Source organism: Haliaeetus albicilla, chromosome 13 (assembly GCF_947461875.1).
Source record: "Haliaeetus albicilla chromosome 13, bHalAlb1.1, whole genome shotgun sequence".
NCBI classification, from domain to species: domain Eukaryota; kingdom Metazoa; phylum Chordata; class Aves; order Accipitriformes; family Accipitridae; genus Haliaeetus; species Haliaeetus albicilla.
This window is the reverse complement of record NC_091495.1, coordinates 11,372,747-11,394,564: the sequence shown is the minus strand read 5'-3', so window position 1 is coordinate 11,394,564 and position 21,818 is coordinate 11,372,747. Positions and strand designations below refer to the sequence as shown.

The following is a 21,818-nucleotide window of genomic DNA, read 5'->3' as shown; positions in this document are numbered from 1 at the left end:
TTTAAGTCACTAAAAATTGAAAACTGTGGAAGCAGAAGTTAATTCTGTCTCCTTTGAAGGATTTTAAATATTTTTGCAGTCTTGTAATTGCACTTCAATTGCTTGGATAATGACATTATAACAAAAGATTTTTGATATATAGTGTGAAATTCTGGGACATTAAAGAGCTGGTGACAGTATGATTTCCAGGACTGATTTCTGCCACATCATGACGGTTTTGAAAATCAATTGAAAATCTGTTAAGAATTTCATTTGACAAATATATATGTTTGTTCATCTTTGCAGGTGTATGTGCTGACAGAATGAGTATGCTTTCAGGTATTTAAATGTTACCTGAATAGAGATAAACGGAAACATTTTTAAAGTTAAGCGTGCTTCTTGCTTTGCTGAATCAGGAATATAACACATAAGTAGCTAGACGTCAAATTGTGAAACCAGTAGAAGTTATTTATGCATGGTGGTTCATTTTTTTCTGTTTTTAAGATTCCATGTTATTCCTAATTGTAAAGATTGCTCCAGGAAAAAAAAAAGAAAATGATAAATAGGAGAATGACCTCACACTTGATGACAAGCTTCACTGACAAAAAATTAATTTTCTTTTAAAAAAATAATACTATGAATAAAAATCTTCAGACCTTTTCTTTTAGAAACTTGGTAGGTTTTTTTTTAAGCTTAACTCTTTTGAGGAAACTGTGTTTCTTAATATGCTGGTATATGTTAGGACTAACTGCATCAAGATCCATTTTTATTAGTGATAAGATACTTGGCTATTTGACATTATGTTCAAAATAACATGTATGTGTGTATGTATATATTTCCTCTTGAAGAGCCCTCCTTCCTACCTGTCTTACTAAGATTAAGCAGTTGTCTACTTAAAGTATGTGCAAAGGAGGAGGTTCTCTTTCCTGGCAGTCTCCTTGCCCCCCTTATCCCCTGCACTGCTCTCTCTTCCCCAGAATTTCTCTGCCTATCTCTGATTCAGGGTAAATGATCTGGATATATGGGCTGTGTATGTGTAGCTTATAAGCAAGAATAGATACAGGACATACAGAAAAAAAATCTGATGAAGCAAAATATTTACATTTTTGAACACTGACCTGGTGAAAGGTCTCTTAAGATGTAATAGGGTGCATGAAGAAAAGCTTAAAGCCACAAAAAAAATTGTAGCTTACCTAATAGATCAAGGTACCTGCACTCATTTTGGCCAGTTGTATCAGCTTAACATGATCCAAGGTCTGAGTCTGCTGATTGTAGGATTATGGGATTTTTAGTTCTTGTTTTAAATCTGTGACTTCACTGAAACCACAGTGCGTTTACAGAATACCTGTGCTGGCACAGAACATGTTTCACAAGAGAAACTGGATGTTCTCACCTCTGGGAATAGCAGTACCCCTAGAGAGAAAGGGCGAGTGCTGGAGGCTTGACATATTTGAGCTGTTCACGTCTCATTTGTTGCTTTAAGTCTGCTATAGTTTTAATTTGCTAGCACTTTTGCTACATTTTATTATTTGTAGGGAAGACAAACATGTACAGGCAGGGTAGTTTTTAAGTTGGAAAGCATTGTACTTGGGATAGAGAGGCCAGTGAGAGCTTGCTTTACCCAGCACCAAGAATTGCTTTATTTGTGAACAAAAACCCAAACCTGTTTCTTCAATTACTTAAAGGGAATGAAAAGTAGAGGTATTAAAAGAAAGCCCCCAAACTCTAGAAAAAAATTATTTCAGATTTTCATTAAAGTCACAGCATCAGAAAAAATTGTTCATAGATTGTTTGTCAGTACGTCTAAAATTCACAATTCTTGTTTTTCTGTGGATCACCTGGATCATTGTATTTTATCTACACATTGATATTGTTCATGACTGGTGCAGAACAAGTGTCACTGTCAAATTTAATATGTGTTTACAGTTGATAAGAATAAGTGGGTAGTAAAAGTTTCATGATATTGTAAACTATTAACTTTTTACTTTGAAGTATATCATGGTCTTGCTAGCTAAGTTAGCCAGGCATCTTGCTCCCATGGAGCAATCTCACTTACAGGAAAAAAGCAAGTGGGAGTTTTCGGATTTTGGAGCTGATTCAATTTTGCTAGAGTAAGAATTAGAGGTAAAATGAATGCAAGCTGTAGCAACAAAACCCAAATAATTGAAAAAGGGACAGAAGTCCTACTACTGATGAGAAATAGATATTTTTCACTGGGCAAAGTGACAGCTGAATGAAATGAAGAACCTGTACTGGGAGGCAGAGCTATGTGAATTGATGTTTAAGCTTTTAAAAGTCTTTTAACAATTATTACCCAGTTCCTTGAGAAATTGCCTTAGCAACTGAATGTGAGTTATTGCATGCGGCAACAGCTTCTGTATCCATACAGAGACTTTTCTTACAGTGCTCCTTCACCTTTCCAGCACAGCACTTTGACTTGAAGGAAACTTATTTTCTATGAATATTTATAGTCTGTTCTTCTTTTAAAAGAAGTTTTATTGATTTGATTACTGCTCCCACAGATCACAGATGAAAAGGAACCACTGAAAGGAGATCAGCCTCTGTCTTGTCAACTCTTGAATATTATACATTTTATTAATGTCAGTCCAGGTTTTCCTGTTATTATTCATAGTTGAAAAAGAGAGGTATTGGTAACTGAGAGGTTTTTTTAATACAATGTCTTTTTTCAGGCTTGAGCCACAACATTTTTACCTTCAAAACAATATATTGACGTTTTTGTGACACAGAATTATGGATTAGTGCTAAAAATCAGAATTTTGTAGGTCAGAATCCAGATAATACCAAAGGAAGTGGTGTGCTGAGCAAAGATATTAAGTAAAGAGCAGTACTTTGACAACATGGTTCCCAAATCACTGACTAAAACTATGAAGAGAATTGGCTTCTAGAAGCTATAGTGAATGATCAAGAAATTACGCCTAACTTCTGTAAAGCAGAGATTTTCAGTTTCATAACAGACTGCAGTTTAAAACAGAGGTACCTTCACCTCTGTGTTCTTGCACAGGGCGCTTCCTTCAGTAAGATTTGTGCAGCACTTTCATCAGTTGCATGTACAGAAAAGTATTTAACTTTTATATTGAAGAATTAACTTGGAGGAGGAGAGTTAGCTGCATACCTGTAATGGGATCCACAGGCAACAGCTTGTGAGCAATGGCTGTAAGGTATAGTTATAGTATGTGCATGTGTGAAAGAATTCATGTATTTATGTAACACAGAAATATTGTGCTTTCACTGCAAGGGTATTCATACTCAGTTCATCTAGGTATTCAGATTTGCACATAGTCTTTGTCCTTATTCAGTGTTCAAATTCTCTTGCACTGTGTTCAGGTATATACGTGCATACACATGTGCATGTGTGTTGGCCCTGACAGAAGGGGAGTCTATAGACTTTGTAAATATTCACAACAGATTTCTGTGTGGCCTTGAACAAGCTTGACTGAAGTTCTTGGAGGACTTCAGATGTCAAACTTTCCATAGTTAAGGGTCAATGTAATGTGATTGCATAGTTCTCAGCCACAGATTTGGTATGAGTTACAGACCTAAATGATACAGAGAATTTTGGATTTCCCTTCCCTCTGTGCTTCAGTTGCTTATTTCTAAAAACGGGAACAGGAATTCTCTAGCTAATTCACAATGTTGGGAGGTGAGTCACATGGAAGACTGAAAATGCCCTTATACTATTACTAACCAAAGGTGTAAAACCCCATGAAGTATTTATTTATAAATATATGTGTATGACACAGGCATACACAAGGATGTCAAACTTTGGAGTGTAGGACAGAGTTAAGAAGAGGAAAGGAAAAGGTGTCAGTGTAAAAATGCAGATGTTTCCACACAGTGAACACAAACATGCAAGTTTTATTATTTCTGCAGTGTATGCAGAGATTTTCGCATAGCCAGTATGGGTACTTACACTGCCATTTTGTTTAACGATTATGTCTAGACTATTATTTATGCTAAAGGGATCTCTTATTTATGAATAAGTGCATATCTTTGCCTTGGCACTGTTGGGCGGGCATGTATTTAAATGCTAATCCTCTGAGCCCAAGTGGCGATCCAAAGGGAAAAAACATCTTAGCTACTAGAAATTCAGCGAGGTACCTTTCATAAAGATTTCGTCAGATAGCTCCTCAGGGCCTGGAAAAAGCATCTTTTGATCTCTTCAAATCAATTTGACATTCAATATCAAAACATATGCATGCCCTTTGAAAAGGGTAATCACTGTAATTGAGCTGCATAGTCAGGGTGGATGTGAACCTACGGCAATACCGCTGCCAGTCGCACATGGCGTCTGGTGGCTGAAGCCGAGGGCATGGCAGCCGGCTCACCTGGCTCTGGCCTCGCGGAATTCAGCAGCCAGGAGCTCACCCTTTCCTCTGAGTCTATGCAATCTTCTCAGTATCAAGTTTCTGTAATCCATTTTCATGTAATTAAGGGTGTGCATGTTCACTGAATTGTTTCTCTTTCAGTATTGAAGTGTTTCATCAATTGCCCACATATCCAAACCTACAGCTGAGAGTAGTTTCTCATATCTCAAAATATATGACATTATTTCGGTATAATTTTCACTTTGTTTGCTACCTGATGAATGATGTCTTGTGTAATCTGAGGTATGTCAAAAACAGTGAGAAAACATTTACTGGTATTTGAATTTACATTTTCTTGTTTGGAAAGAAAATGTTTCAAACCTTCCCCAGACCTTTCAATCCCACTTGAGCTATTTGATATAAATGAATCATAAGTGGTGACATTCTTTTCCAGTCAATTTTGCAAGTAAAATCTAGTCCTAGAACTCTCAAAACCACCTATAATCTCTCACATGAGAAATACTTAATTGCAGCCAGCCAGTTTCAGTAGATGCCCTGCTTCATCTAGGAATTTTCTGTGAAAATATATTCATTTGGAGCCTCTATTCTTCTAACTCCACTTGGAAAATGTGGATCTAAAAGAGCTTTCTGAAAGACTGAGATACCAGTTAACTAGAAAGCAAAGGGATCTTTTTTGCTACTTGAAACAGGAATTAGGTGGGTTTTTTTTTTTAAATTAGCTGCCAATCATCCTTCCTATGAAGGTTTGAATGCAAAGAGAGTCTCGTCATTTGAACAAAAGTGTCCAGTCACTTGTATGAGAACTTCTAGCATTTCAAATGTTTTCATATTTGCAATATAATAAATTGTCATGGGGGAAAAAAATCCCCAACCAGACATTGCAACTTCAAACATTGTTTTGCTCAAAAGCAGTAACATATTTGTAGTTATTAAAGCTAGTAATTTCTACTTAATAGCAAGTCTATTTCAGATGGGAAAGTTAGACACTTTCGTCCTCAAAGAAATATGTCAAAAAAAGGCGACATGAAAATGAAAAAGAAATCCTATAAAGTCTCTTTTTTTCTTTTCTTTTCCTTTAGCATACCCTTGTTTCCATCTCTATTGCTGACCAAAGAGACTGAGGTTCCCTTTGAATCTGATTTGACTCATGGAGGCTGTAAGGGGTTTGGAGCTGAAACCATGGAATATGTTATTTTGTTGAATGGAGCAATTAGTTACAATCTATTTACAATGGCCTTTTATTCTTGATTTACTCAGGGGTTACTGGAAGCTCCTTCTAAAATGCATTTCTTATCCACAGCTGCTTGTCAGCGACAACGTATTCCAAATGCACAAAGTCCTTTGGGCATTAAAGGCATGCTAAGCATTTAGCAGGACATGAAAGGGATTTCGTGAAACTAGGAGGCAAATTGTGCTCCTGACTGTGACAGTGAAGTGGGGAGGGTGCATTGGGGAAGGACAGTCTGACATTATCTTGGGTGAAACTGATCCCATTCCGCAAGTTGAATTTTGCACTCTGTACTGTTCATTGCAGAGAGCGTTGGTTAGAAGCTTTGAGGGAAACTTTCCGATAAATTCAGCAAGTTTAAATCAAGTGCTTCATTCATTTCCATGTTCAAAACCAAGTGTATTCGTTGTAATGGGGAACCAACTGGCTCTAGGGACTACCCACTTAATAGAAACAGAGGAAGAAAAAAGCTGCACAGGACTGAAGGTGTGAAGAGTGACCAAGGTACTGAGGCTGCCGGTATGATCACAGCGTGCGCCCTCCCCATCCCTTCCAGGGAGGGAGGGAAGAGCAGCAGAGAGCATGGGGTGATGTGGCCGATTCCCTCGGGTTTCTCAGTGAGCGAGACAGACTGACTTTATGCCGATCTCTGGAGCAGAAGTGGGAACTCTGAAGTGACAACGCCATGCCAGGGAGTTGCTGCAGCGGTGCCAGGCGTTCCTGCCCTGCACGTGGAGAAGAGCTGCGTCGGTAGGCAGGGATATGTGGTGGCATTCCTGTGGCCATGTGCTCCACTTCAAGCACAGTGCCTGAAATGAAGTTTTCCTTGGGTTTTATCTAGCAGCAGAATTCTTCTGATTTATTTATTTATTTATTTATTTTAAAGAAAGGAATAATACTTTTCTGAGAGAAACCCCTCAGGAGTTACATCAACCATATGAAATATAAATACATTTTCTCTCCCATTGCATAAATGATGGATTAGCGTTTCACTGGAGAAACTGAGAGTAGGATGTAAGGAGAATTTGTGTAACTTGCAAAGTAGGCTGTGGAGTACAGCAGCAGACTGTTATAAAACATGACACTGTAGGAAATATAATTAATGTGTGATGGAACCCCCTTGGCAGATCAGCTCACTAAAGTACATGTCCTACCACGAGAGCGCCATGGTTTGTATTATGTGCAGTGAGCGTCTGGACAGAGGTAAACTACTACCTGTTGGAGTACTATTTCATCCAGTAATGTGTGAGATTTTTTAAAGTACAATTAATAATACAAGGCCGCCTTTGTTGCTTATGGAAGAAAAGCATTTGTCATTTTTCAGGTTGAAAAGCAAGAATTTGTGAGTGTAGAAGTGAGGTACCGTCCTTTTCTTGAGCAAGAGGTGACTGATTTAGGGAGGAAAATACATAGAGCTGAACATGAACTTCGTGTCCTCATACCGATTAGCAGCAGATAAGTATGCTGCAGTAGCAATTGTCTCTGTGATAGCTGTGGGATGCACAGAGAATGTCAGTTTGCTTTATGAAGCTAACTGAGCAAAACTGCCTGCTTGGCATGTGCTTCACGGGGCTGGTATTTTGTCACCATTATGAGACACCACTTTTGTAGAGCAAGTGAATACAGTTCTTACACCAAAAAAACAGGGAGGGCAGTTTCCAAATCCTCTAGTATGAGTGTTATAAATCTGATATGTCCAGACCCCTGATTCTGAGTTACATTAAGACCCCTCAGGAATTACACCCTGGCAACTATTCAAGCTCCTGTTGATGCATAAACAGGCATGTTTATGGAAACAGAGCAGCTTGGATCTGTTTGTCCCTTTTTGGTTGGTGATGAGCTAATTTTATTTTAAAACTCAAGGGTCTTTTCTGCTTGGTGCATGAAGGGACAGAGTGAAATCAGTGGAGCTAAAATTTCCTGAATTATAATAATCAGTAATTTTAGCCCTGGCTCTGGGTTAGGGAAGGATACTAGGCTGGTCTAAAGGCACTGTGACTTTTTTCCACTTGCCTGAGTCAGACTTTTTTTTTTTTTCCATTATATTAGTGCAGGGAAAACTTACAAAGTTGGAGGGCTCCATAACCTGTAATTGGTGATATTTCCTGTAATTTTGTCCTTTTTGTTTAGTTTGACAGGGTTTATTAGTCAAGATTTGGGGAAAATATTAATATCAACTTTTTTACTTTTTTATCTAACTGAACTCTATCAACATTGCATTTATTGTTTACACAATTACTATCTGGAAACTGATATTAGGGCAAAATATCTAGGAGTAAAATATATTCCCAATGTGACTTATTTTAGTGAAGTTGAGTGAGGGGCAGCTTTGTCTCCTGTGTACTGAAAGGAAAAAGTAGTTTTGATAACAGAGCTTTGCTATAGCTTACCTACATGGAAGCAGAACCAAAAATTAAAATAATAGGTTTCATAAAGGAAATTTATATGTTAAACCAACATGCTCAAAATAGTTAAATACAAATTCTGATAACTAGCTAAGATATTCAGGATATCTACTTTATATTGTAGAAACTTACAGTCGCATTGTGCAAAAATACTAAGCTATTTTTAAGAGAAAACTACATTGCAAGTTCTCAGTAGAGCTGATAAAATTTGTCTATCAGCTTTTTCACAGGAAAATTGGATTTTCATTGAACAATTTTTGTGTATATAAAAAGTATCTCTTATGCAAAATTTAAGACACTAAGAAACAGATTTCTCAATTACTTGTAAATAAAAAGCAAAATATTTTAACAAGTTATTTTTTCTACCAAAAAGGTAATTTTTTTAAAAAAAGGCTTTTCTTTAATTTCTCCATGGAAAATAAGCCTTCTTCTGACAAGTTCTCCCTCTGGCTTCCTTTGAAGCGCACATTTTTGTGTTGAAAAGTGAAACAATGTAAAAAATGCTGGGGTGTTACTACTACTGCTCCCTCAAAACATGAGTCATCCTTTGGAGGAGAAAAACTTTTGAATTAAAACTGAGGACTGATGCTCATGAAACTTGTCTGTAGGGTTCTGCCTATGTGACCTTGGCCAAATCATTAAAATAAACAATCCTGGGAGATGCATCTGAGGGCATTTCACAGATGCTGGGGCCTGTGCTCTTTGTATTTCAGTTTCTCCATTCTAAGTGGACCAGCAGCAATTGAGGATCACAGGTGTATCAAGGTGCTCTTTTACCCCAGCCAGTGAAGACAAAATGATTTCCACTTTCAAATAGAGCTGTGAACTGTAAACTGTTTCTTTAAGCTTTGTTTGCAACACTGAAAGAACCAGAGCCTTTAATAATGAAGACTCTAAGTAGTCCCATTTATGCTAGAAATCCCTGTTTTGCTCATCCAAGTGGGTTTTTTTCAGGCTGCTTCACTTTGAAACACAGCACATCTGAAGGAAAATTGTATCTTATTTACAAGTACTGCAGCCTGCCAATTACAAGTCCAGTAACAGACGTTTCCAGGTAGCAGAGGCTAAGGCATAGCTTAACCAACTGGTATTAACTACATGTAGTAGATAAGAAAAGCTGTCATTTATTTAAAAAAAAAAAAAAAAATCTGTGAGTTTTTCTTCTCCACAGTACACATACAAAATAAAATAAATTGGTGAATTGTGCAGCAGTTTAATTTTAGCTCAGAGAGGATTATATGACCTACACTTATTTGATTTTTCACAATGTTTGCTGTGTCATATGGTTAACCTAGTAGGACCTATTTTTAACTGTTCTGTTCCTAGAGTCCTTTTAAAATGTGCAATGTAATATATGTAACTTCTTAAACATCTCAAGTTGTTTGTAATTTAGGCTTTGGAAACATCTCCCCACGCACACAAGGTGGAAAGATATTCTGCATCATCTATGCCTTATTGGGAATTCCTCTCTTTGGTTTTCTGTTGGCTGGTGTTGGAGATCAACTAGGGACAATCTTTGGAAAAGGAATTGCCAAAGTAGAAGATACCTTTGTTGTGAGTATGCTGACTGCCTCATGTGTTTTTCATGCTGTTTGTTGTTCTGAAGTTAACAAGTGAAATGAAAAGTCTGAAAAACAGGGTATAGCTCATCACTGTAACCAGACGTATAGCAAAATGTAGGAAGAGCTTTGTGAAGTCTAAACATATTATTGAACACCTCTAATTGAGAATTGGACAAAGCCCAACATTTTCTACAATAATTATGGTTGAGAAGAACAAGATCCAAAATATTTTATTTTTGCTTTGCCCTTATAATGCTCCTAAGGTTGCTGTGATGCTTACCTTTGAAGGTTCTCATATAGATTGTGATAGGAAATCAGTGACTCTGAGAGATGGAAGAGGGGAGCTGGAGGGGTAATGTGGAAATTATTGCTGCTGCTTTGAGTTGATTCACAGAGGACATTTGGTGTCTGAGTCTAAAATCACAGTTCTTAAAATCTCTACTCAGATGCCATCATACTTGAGGAAATGCTTACAGACTGCAGGCACCTACATTTCCAGATTTATGGGTCTGTAGGTGACTAAAGCTTTGGGCATTCACAGAATAAGGACAGCCTAAATGGTACAGAGCCTCTTGGTGCTTCCCTGACATTGGACTCCTCTGTGGTGTCCTCGCTAGGTTGTAGGATGTTCTACAGTTCAAAGTATTTTCAGCCTCTTCTGCTAAACTGCTTAGCACAGCCTAGAGGTTCATGCCCTTCATTTTCTTTGGCTACTGATCTTTAATTATTCATGCAAAGTGGCATAGCTTTAGTAGAGGAAGAGACCTGTCAAACAGACTAGAAGCTTGTGCAGATATTGATAAAGCTCAGCCATAGCCAGTCCTTAACAATGAAATGCCTTGAATTCTAGCAGAGGAACTTAATTTACTTGACTTGGCCTGTTTCACACACAGAAAAGTTTATTAAGATTGTATTTTACTAATGCAGTTATTAAAAATGTATTTACTGATATTTTTGAAGCATAGAATAAATGGCATAATGGAACTTAATAAAATTAATTATTTAGGTGTTTTACTAACCTTTAATAAAATGTTGTAGGTTTAACTATTACCTAATGTTCAAAACATGTATGAAATACTATTTGTCTTCTGATATGTAGAACATGTCATATCCAGTGAATATTTAGTAAGCAGCCTGGCTTTTTAGCTGTTTGCATCAGCACTGCAAGTGTTAGAAGGATTGTTTTTCTGCAACAAGCCCTGATGTTGCAATGCAGCACACCTTTTCTATGTTGAAAGAGTCTGCCATGGCTTTATTTTTGAAGCAAAGCAAACTGGAGCTGTGCTGAGTAGTCTTATGCAATAGGTAAATACAAACTTGAAAGCTTTTTAAGTAACGGCAGGTATTTTTTACTTTGAAACATCAGCTCAAGTCCAGACAAGATACTGGTAAAGAACATCCATTTCCATTGAGATTTGTCTAAAAAGGGAAGAACATTCCATAAGAACATTTTATTTTTTTATCCTTTCTGTTTTTTTATAACTGAATTTTATTTTTTGCTTAAAAGTACAAAAGATTTGAGACCTATTTTTGTGTCTCTTAGCCTGTTGCTCATAGGGATAATAGTTTTCCTTTTTTTGTAATGGATGTATCCCTACAACATGAACGCCCCAACATAAAAAGCAACATTTTGCACACTTTTGGCTATATCTGAATGAAAACACTGATCTATATGTTGCAGTGTGGAGCACTCCATTTACTAGTTCTCCAAAAGAAGAATTGGGAGATGCTGGTGGGTCAGAGCAGGGAATTTCATGTTTCCATAATCCATACTACTGTGATTTGGGTTACAAGAGCTGGACCTTGGTCAGGCTGACTGTAAAACGTAGTTTCCATTGGCATTAAACTTAAATACAAGAAAACATTTTTTATGAACAGTCTGGTTTCATTTTTGGTCTCCTTTTGTGAAAATTTCTGGTTTTGTGCATTCCCTTGCTTCTTTTAAGTTGAACCAACATGCTTTGGATGGATGGAAAACTCTTTAGAAAAATGTTAAATTGGCAGGGCATGCACAGGACTTTGCAGTGCTTGCTTCTAGCTTTGGTACACTTTAAAAAAAAAATCATTAATAGCTTACACAACAGATAAAGGACTTGGTTCATTAAATCTACAGATAATCTCAAGCTGGGGAAAGAACTAAAAGTTGGAGGACAGAATTAGAATTCAAAATGATCTTGAAAATTTTGAAAAGCAGTCTGAATATATAGGATTCAATTCCAGAAGGACAAATTCAAAGTACTATATGAAGGAATAATAAAATATGCAATTACATTTCAGGAAACATCTCTCTAGGTGCAATTTTGTAGAAATGTTCTGAGGACTCTAGGGGCTCATATGCTAACATGGCTTAATGTCATACTGCTGTGAAAAAGCATACATCATAGTTAGAATTATAAATAGAAGTGTAAATAAATAGGCAAAGCATAAGTAAGGATCCTTCCGTTCTGTTTTGTGGTATTTTTTTGTATCTAGTGTTGAGTACAACACTTAACAAAACATAGATTAATTTGCTGGAGCCAAGGGAAGCAACAAGAATAGATGGGTGAAGAAAGACTGAAAGAAATGCATTTATTTGGTCTGAAGAACATATGACTGAAAGAAAGCACCTGTAAAAGTTTACTGGAAAGACCAAAGGAGTGATTTCTTTGTTTGCCTTGGATAAGACCATAAATAGTAGACTTAAACTGAAGGAGATGAGATGCAGGTTAAGCATTAGGAAAGCTTTCTGATGACAATAACAGTTAAGCATGATCACATGTTGCCTGGCCAGTAATGCGTCTGCAGTGGCTTAGGTGGAGTTGTTTTTGGAAGAGGGCAAGTTTGGAAAAGGTGATGGCTTCATGTCCCTTCCAGCTCTATATTCTGTGGTTCTGTTTAGCCAGTTACTTGATTAGAGAGAATTGTATGGTTAAAATTCACTGGTTTTTTTATTCAGTTATTTGTGGATGCACAAAAGCAGAGACATTGCAGGTGCAAGCACTACTTGAAACTTACTCAAATATCTAGCTCCCACTCAAAATTTTAGCATGATCAGCTGTTAATATTAATGAATGGTACACATGCCACTCGCCCAGATCACAAAAGTGGCCACAATGAAGAGTCCAGCGCTGCTCTGTATTTCCTACTGGCAAAGGTTTCCTAGGATAGTCATGTTTGCTTTGAAAACCCTTTGAAAATAAAACCCTGCTTTGATTTCCCTGTTTGTTTGAGAATTATAATGGACTGTCCTCTTGAGCAACGTAGTGCTTACTGTGGGTGATAGGTGCTTACGTACAGTGGCGCAGTTTTATTAACAATGGGTTTCCTCTCTTTCCCGTTCCCTTTCCAGAAATGGAATGTGAGTCAGACAAAGATTCGCATAATTTCAACAATAATATTCATACTGTTTGGCTGCGTGCTGTTTGTTGCTCTTCCTGCAGTTATATTCAAGCACATAGAAGGCTGGAGCACACTAGATGCAATTTACTTTGTGGTTATCACTTTAACTACCATTGGATTTGGTGACTATGTTGCAGGTAAGATTTTCTCATAACTCTTCATCTTACAATATTTTGCACAGTGATACATGTTCTGCATTTTTGTATTGTTTTGGGACAGACACATCTCTGTTGTGGTGCCTCTCTCCCAATTTTTCCCTTTATCATACTTGTGTCAGTGACGTGAGGGGGTCTGACCTAATCTTGGATGATGTGGCAGGCTAGAGACAGGAGGTGGGACAGTGAAATGCATGGTGCCTGTCTCTGCATACTCCATTTTTGATTCTCCTGTGCTGTTAAAAGATGCTTTACTTAATTTTTTAGGTAGATTTTTTTTGTTCTTACAGATTGGGTGAAGTGCAAGAATTAATACAGTATTTTAGTCTGCTGAATGTATTTTTTTTTCAGCTGGAGTTGTTTAAAATGTCTCACCTTGTGAAGTTACATGAAGTAGTTTTTGTGTGCATCTCTTACTTTCAAAGTGTAGTTCTAGAGCTCTGTTTCTGCCATTGAGATGTCTCTCTATTGCTGTTGGATCCTGCTTCTGTGCTTTCTTTCTTTTGTTTGTTATGTACTCATTTGTCCATGTGTGTTTTGTAATGTAAGGAGGTTTAGCAGAACCCGTAGGTAACATGTCCAACTTCTTATGGTTCTATTAACCCAACTTGGATTGGTTGCAAATAACTTTGACAAACTGAGCTAAAAAAAGCTTGTGCCAGTTCTCTGCATCAACTTTTTTCTTGGAAAGGCGTTAGAGGTGTTAGACAACTTCTCAGAATACAATTGAGTAAGTATGTTGTCTGTGTTGAGTGTTGATCCTGCGTCAGTGATGAATTGAGGTGAGGAATAGAAATTCAGAGCTTTGTGCTCTGAGTGCGAGTCTCGCTTTCTTCAGCCTGATCTCATCCTTCTCCTGATGCAGCACCATCATCTCTCTCTTTAATGAGATGTGCCTCTGAACTCTGTGCAAGGCAGAGGTAGCTGGGATGGACAGCAGTGCTGGGCTGCTGTCGGTGAGCTGTTCTGCTGGAGGGAAGTGTTTCTAGTAGACATCCACGTGGCATGGGCTCCTTCCATGTCCCATCTGTAGCCAGGGCTGTTGTGTGAGTCCAGGTGCACCAAGGAGAGGCTCTCAGGTTGGGTAGCTCCTCCTAGTGACTTGCAGACCTGCCTGGATCTTGCCTGGATGGCAGGAATGTGACTGGTCTTGTTGCTAGCAAAATTGTTCCAGGTTAGTGAAGTCCCATAGAGACCTCTGAAGTGTCTGAACTGTTTGGCATATTCATAAATGATCTGGGTAAAATGGGGGGAAATTTAGTGCTGAAGATACTAAGTTATGCAAGCTGTTTAAAAAATGAAGGCCATGTGAGAAGTTGCTGAAGATTCTTAAAAATTATAGAACTGGGCTGTAAAATGGCAAATGAAATTTATTTGGTCTTTTACATAGGTTTTTGTGATGTTTCCACATTTCTTTTGAATGTGTCTCACTGGTTTCTCCCTTTCCCTTTTCCTTTCCCATTTTGTTTTTCTTATTTCCATTTTGTCTTCAGGAATTTGTGATTCTGGTCAGATTCTAACTAGAACCAAATAAAAAATGTATGCTGTTTCCAAGCCAAGAGTCTGGATGTTTTAGACTTTTATTCCTGAGGGGTATGTGTATGACAGGGAATAAAAATAATAGTGTATAAAGGCCTGGTTATATTTACTGTAAAGCATCATGTGAAATGGCCCACTTGGCTCTAACTAGAACACTGAGTACATTCATCATTACTCGCATTATAAATTTCCACAGATTTTTCTATTTGTAGACCAATTGATTCATAATTTGTTCCTACATCATGTCTTTTTTTAATTTTACCAGGAAACACTTTCTCTTTCTACAGAATGTCCTTGAATTACATTGTTCTATAGCTTATGGCCTTTCATGGTTCACTTCTTATATATTTTATTTTTTTGAAGTTCCACTGTAAATGCATGATATCAAAATGTCAGGAATGTTTTCTATTTCTTTGAGTAACATGCACAAGACTTGTATTGGTACTGTAATATGTTATTGACATAAAGTTTCAGCGTGGGGGATTTGGATTTGTACTTGCAGAGATGATGCTCAAAAGAACAGGGTTAGATGACTATCTCCATCATAACTGGGAGGTTAACATTGTCACTGTACTGTATTTTGTCAGAGAAGAATTTGACAATATTATCATCTTTGTGTAGACTAACATAGCTTATGGCAGATGACTTGAAGGATTTTTCAAAAAGGTCCATTTGTTTTCTTGTCATTCCAGTACATAATTGTCTAGTTAAATAAAAATTCTGAAACATAGGTAAGGTATTCATTGACTGTGCTTTGCACTGTGGAATCTTACAGTCATTGGTGTGCATAAATACTAAGCTATTTGAAGAAAACTGACATTGCAAGTTCTCAACAGAGTTGATAAAATTTGTTTTAAGGGCTAGGGTTCCTTATTAATTATAAGGAAGTATGCAGAATCTTTTGCACACTAACAAATTAGTAAGTTGTCTTTATGAGTTTTTGATTTGCTTGATTTTCTTTTGGGTAAGTCATAACTACCATGCAGACACTAAGGGCCATTGATATTTTTGTGGTAGGCTTCATCTAGAACACTCTCTCCTTGAAGTTTAGGAAAGCTGAGTGCCATAAACAGAGGAGAAACAAGCATGTAGAGTTAAGGCATGTGATGATGTAGGGGAGGTTATCATGATAAAATATGGGTATTGCATCTGAAATTGTGGCTGTAGAGCATGGCTTGCTTAGTTCTGGTTTGTCATGGTGAGGCATGCACCAAGCAGAATGATGCTTCAGTCCACTTAGTGCCTAGATGGCAATGAATTTGGAAAAAAACCCCTTCACAATGGCATTAATTTATTCCCTTTTCGGATTTTTCCTGGTGGGAAAGGCAAGTTTCTTAAACAATAGAGTGAAAATTACCTTCTTCCACTCAGAATTTTAGTCAAATCTAAAGTAGAGTGGTAGGCAGTGATGCTCCAACTTGCAATTATAGCGGAGTGAACTATTCTAGCAATAAAAATAAAATTGGCAAATTTTGTAGCATATTGGAGGTCCATGGGATATTTCATGATTATGTGTCAGTTTTGGCTCATGAAGTTCCCTCGAAAATCCAAAATTCCTAAATATTTGAAAACTGCCAAATATTCTGGTAATTTTTTTTCTGGGAACTGTCATCCCAGAGGAAAAAACATGTTTGCAAGCCCTAGATACACATTATCACAACCATGATATTTGTATTGGGGTTAAAAGAAATATTTCTTACAATAACTGTCATTTTTCATTAACATGGAATTTGCTGCTTTCTGGCACCACTGCAGCTAAGAGCTGAAGAGAAGCCCTGAAGAACTTTTAGGAGGTAAAGAAGAGAGTGTTTATGAATAGCTTTAGCACAAGAGAGCCAACAGAAGAGCTTGGGATTCAGGAACATAATGGTGTTAAAGGCTGTAGTATAGGTTGTCATATTAAAAATTCTTGTAGAGTTCTCCAGAATTTTTTTTATAGGTTTCTTCTCATTTGTACTAGAGAGCAAATACTCTGTTCCCAGAAACTAGAATGCCAATACATCCCTTTTTTGCTCAGAGTCTAGGCTGCTATTTCGAGCCTATGGAAATTTCAGCTAAGGTATCCACCAGCAAGAGAAGCCTTAAGGCAAACATAAAAGACGTGATCACTCAAGGTACATGCAGGGAGGGAAAAGTTAGAGCCCTTGTAGTGCATGTTCAAGAAAATATATGAACAGTATTCCAAAAAATAAACTTAACATTCCTGTCTTATGAAATCGTATGATTTTTCTATTTTTTTGGAGGGATTGAATTTTTTTATTTTTGTAGGGAAATAAGTAATTTTTTGTAATTGAAGAAAGCTTATTGTTACAGCTTTTCACAAAAAAAGGAAGGAAGAAACTGTACTACAGCCTGCACTGTCTTATGAAAACTGGGACATAGTCAAACATCCTTTTTCTTGGTTTCAAGAGAAGCCATTGACTTTAATATGACAGAAGAAAATCCAGCCAATATTATGAATATTCTGAGAGGAAAGAAAGATCTTTTCGTGTCAAATGTGTCATATTTTAGTATAATGAAAGATATTATTGAGTACTAAAGTTAGCACTGAGGTACGTGTGTGTGTATATATATGTATAACACGACAACCTATTGTTCATATGTGCAGATAAATCCTTTAACTGCAGTGCAGGTTGGAAGGTATAGACAAATATTTCTAAGGGAGTTAATCTAACAGGTTTCAGATGTAAATTAGATGAGAAGTCCAAAACTGACTGAATTAAGTAGAGGACAGAAATATAAATAGCACATCAGTAGTCTGTTTCACAGCGGGGCATAATGATGATATAAGGTTATGCTGCGATCAGTCCAACAGATCACAGAATTTTGCGAGTTCACTTTAAAAATGAATTCTAACTCTTGGGGTTTTTTTTCTTTTTCTTGGGTTGTTTGGGGTTTTTTTTGTTTTTCCTTGTTTGAACTCTGATGTTTATCTTATTGCTTCTTTACTGTTTTGGTCTGTAATTGGATGTGGTGGATTGCCACTGTAATATAGATATCTGGGTCTGTACTGTATTGCTTGGCCTGAGAGCCATTTTGTAGAGTATTGAGATATTTTAGTCTCATTTAATGTCAAACTGGAATGCTTCACCTGGTGGTCATAGCAGCCCAGCTGATCTGCTCTCACTGTGTGATATTACTTGCCCAGCAGAAAGACCTCTACAGAAAGAAATTGCTGTTATACTGAGCAAGAGGCATGTGTTGAGCATCCCGTAAGAGAGCTGCGTGCTCTCCCGCAGGCTTTGTGTCTTTTCTGGGCGTTTGGAAGTGCTCTTTGCCACCTCAGGACTTCATGTCCATAATAGTGCTGTCTGGTGTGAACCATGCAGCCTGCTTTAAGCTTAAGTCAGTGTGCCATGCCTTGCTCAATTTCTGTATAGGACAGCATGTAAGGAGTGTTTTATAGCTGTGCTTTGTATTCTGAAGTAGCTCTCCATTTTCCACTGAGTGCCATCAAGTAACTCGCATGGCCTACTTATATTCTGTCTCACAGACAGTGCATTGTTATCTTGTCCCAAGGATGCTGCTTTTCCACGTCTCCAGATAAGCTAGCTTTTCTCTGTTCCTTTTTGCAGTCCTCAGAGGTAATTCCTTTCAAGCTGCAGGGCTGAACCCCTATTTCTCTGGAGTGGGACAAATGGTGTTTCTGGATTAAGCCTGTTGGCCAGGTTTGTCACAACGGGGGTGATGGACAGCTACTTGTTATTCTGCAATTAAAACTGTGTTTGGATTTAGTCACATTTCTATACCCAGACTAATTTGTACTGCTAATAAAAAGTAATAAAGACATTTCCTGGTTTGAAGGGCCCCCTTTTTAATAACCCAAAAATTTCTGCTGGTATGGAATTAAGATACTCGATGCCAATAGCACCTTCTATTCTCTGATGCTACTTCTGAAGCAAAAATGCAAACAAAACCAGATGACTTTACAGAAATAATTGCATGTTTCTATTTTGAGTCAGTTAGCTGTAGAATAAATGGGGAAAAGTGGCAACAATAAAGAAAAGTATTTACTTAAAATGTACTTGTTTTATGTAAATAAATAAATACATATATTTGAAAGCCTGATCCCTTACCTGAGAACCAGAATCTGTCCTAATGCACCCCTGAAATCTTCTCTAATGTCATCCTTCACTAAAACACAGAGCTTTTCACCTCAGTAAGGAATATGTGTTTGGGCCATAAAACAACCTATGCCTTCCAAAGTGTTGAAAATCCCAAATAATTTAAAAGTTGTTTGGCAGATGTAAGAATGGTGGCAGCAGCAATACAACAGCCTGTGATGAAGATGGGTGGAAGAACTCTTTGATTTCTTATAGATTGCAAGGGATTTTGGATCAAATCTTTATCACAGAACATCTTGGTAATAAACTGTGGCTGTTCTTCATAAAGATTGTGTCAGTGAGACTTCTAGTTAAAGAGTAAGTGCACTCCAATTGGAAGACGTATTGCTTTATTGTGGTTGCAACCTATTTCGGGTAGGCATTAAGCAAAGTTGGAAAAAAGTTTTGTCCCTTGGCCCACGAAATTGGCTTTGCCAAACAAACAACAAAATTCAGCTTCTGCCTTCTCAGCGTTTTGCTTCCTAAAGGGCTATATAAAATAATCTGCTTTGCAAAACAAAGATGATAGCATTATTAAGTAAAAATTATGCTATGAAAAATCCATGCAAATGTATTATGTTGATATGCTTTTTACATATGTTACCAGTTAAACAATGTTACCAGTAAAATCACTAGATGAATTATCTCATACTTCGGTAAAATACACTTATAGCTATACATACTCATACCGGAATACATTCATACCCATTTACGTAAATTGTAAATCAGTAGTTAATGAATTCCATTTACTTTCAATTCAGTACAATTGACTTCTGATCATGTTTTCCTACCAGTGAAATCCTATTTAATGACATTCCCAGGTAACTGCATTATGTCATTCTGTGATGTTTCAGCATCACAGGAGACAGTTATCTCAGGACAAACATCCTTAGGTATGTCTTTCCCTGCTATTCCATTAAACTGAGACCTCACCCAAGGAGCCCTTGAAATTCAGAAACCCAACAGCTAATAAACATTTTAGCTGTTAAGCCTTTTCCTAAAGGGTTGTTGACTGTCCCTTTCTAACTTTAGGAAAGCTGAACTCCTTTGGGCATGGCTAGATGGAGCCATCTTCTGGCCAGACAGTAAAGAAAACTCATGATTGAATATGAATCTGTCCTAAGTCCTGCCCTGGTAATTAACTTTGCTGTAAACAAATGACATATAAACTGTGAAGGAAATGCTCCCTGCAGACTGGCAGAGTTAGGTTCCAGTTTCAGTTTATAAAATTAACACACCAAAGGTTAGAAACAAGCTGACTGGATGCTTTATGTGATACTTTCTTATGCATTGTATGGACAGCAGGAGAAGGTGAACCACCAAGTGTGGTTCATTACTAGCTCCTGATAGAGCAAAGGCATGGTGGTAATCAACCATTTTTTGAATGACAACAAATTTTGGGTGAATCATCCCTAAAATCCTGTTTTGCTGGATTGAGATGAGCTGGATGATGTTAAGAAATCCCTTCATTTCTGACATTTTGTTTGTCTTGTGAACCCTTTGGTCGTTGGCTGTCTTCTGTTCCAGATAGAGCCCTGTCTTCTACCTTACTTGTGACTGTGCAGGTGTCGAAGCATATCCATTTTTGCAGTGTGGATTCATCTCTTGGATAGTTGAGTAAACCACTACAGCTCAACAGATTTTATTGATGAAACAGCTTATTGACATGAGAATAACAAAATTTCTGTCTATGAGGCCTTTCATACAAAGATAACCATCAGTAAAATTCTACGTTATTTGCATGTAATCTCTACGATGATTAGATAACAACAGCTAGGAAAAAACCATTACTCTTCACCAGAGTTAATCTTGTTACTGTAACAAGGTGCTTGATATTTTGGGGCCAATTTTCCTTGTACTGTCCCAGTAGAGGATGCAGATACATAAACCAACATATTATGTACCCATACAGACTACTTTAATGTGCCTGAAAAGGTTTTACGGTAGACTCTCTTCAATTGTGGGCAGATACACACATCAAACTTCTACTTGCAGCAACCCAAAGTAGGATCCTGATTTTACTTATAAGACAATTGAATTGCAAGTTTAAGGCTTCTGTTTTATTTTACTGCAGGATATGAAATGTGAGTTATTTTGTGTTGTCAAGAGCTCTGGATGAACATAACTTTTTTGGTACAGAAATAAGGCATCTGTTCTCTATATGTGTATTGTACCTGAAAGCTCCATTACAGACATCTCTGAAATTTATCCTTTTTTACTTTAACACTGGAAGGAGGGAAGTGACTGGTGCTTGCGGCAGTGGGATTCAAAAAAGCTGCCTGCAGCTGATATCTGTTTTATCCACCTTTTTTTGAGTATGATCAGTTCAACTCAAGTCCCCATACCCTGGTTTCCTCCCCTGCAAAATGGAGGTGATAATGTTTGCCTACCCAACAGGGACACTTGTTAATGCAGGTGCTATTCTTCTTTGCAAGGGCTAAAGGATTCATGTAAGTATTGAGATGTGTTTCAAAGTCTGTGCAAAATCAGATTTCTCAGGATATGAACACATCACATATTCCGGAGCAATAATTAAAATTTGGTACAGAGTTGTTATTTGGAGCAGGTGGGAAGTCCTTTCATTCAAGCTGTCCTCAATGACCTCTACCTTAATGATATATCAGCAGTTGAATCAGTTTATGTTAATTTTTTATTTATTATGAATGATTAGCAATCATTGTCTAAAATTTGCATACTCCAAACTGTGTTTTCAGGAGTGGATGAATTTTGATCATTGTTTATTCAAATTCCACAAAATGTTTTGCTATGAATCTTTGCATGGGTGAGAAAATAGAAGAAGTTGCAAGAAATATAATTGTTTTTTTTAGGAAAAGAATTAATTTAAAAACAGTTTTTCACCTATAACTATAAAGTGTGCTTTAATTTTAACTGTATTGTTTTTCAGGGGGATCAGATATTGAGTACCTAGATTTTTATAAGCCAGTGGTGTGGTTCTGGATCCTTGTTGGGCTTGCTTACTTTGCAGCTGTCCTCAGCATGATTGGAGACTGGCTAAGAGTCATATCAAAAAAGACAAAGGAAGAGGTAAGAATGTTTTGAAAGGGAAGAAATACTACTTTTTAAAAACTTTGATTAGCAGTCGGGTGAGCTTATAGCTGCTTT

At 37.3% G+C, this 21,818-nt stretch overlaps 1 protein-coding gene across 6 annotated transcripts in view; it reads left to right on the top strand.

Annotated features, from left to right (window-relative positions):
* KCNK2 (potassium two pore domain channel subfamily K member 2) overlaps positions 1-21,818 on the top strand; it is a 131,232-nt gene that overhangs the window by 92,072 nt on the left and 17,342 nt on the right. For all 6 annotated transcript variants that reach the window (XM_069800138.1, XM_069800136.1, XM_069800137.1 and 3 more), the window contains 3 exons: positions 9,352-9,512; positions 12,849-13,035; positions 21,601-21,740. In XM_069800138.1, the coding sequence (XP_069656239.1) occupies positions 9,352-9,512; positions 12,849-13,035; positions 21,601-21,740 (488 nt within the window). The remainder of the gene's footprint in view (positions 1-9,351; positions 9,513-12,848; positions 13,036-21,600; positions 21,741-21,818) is intronic.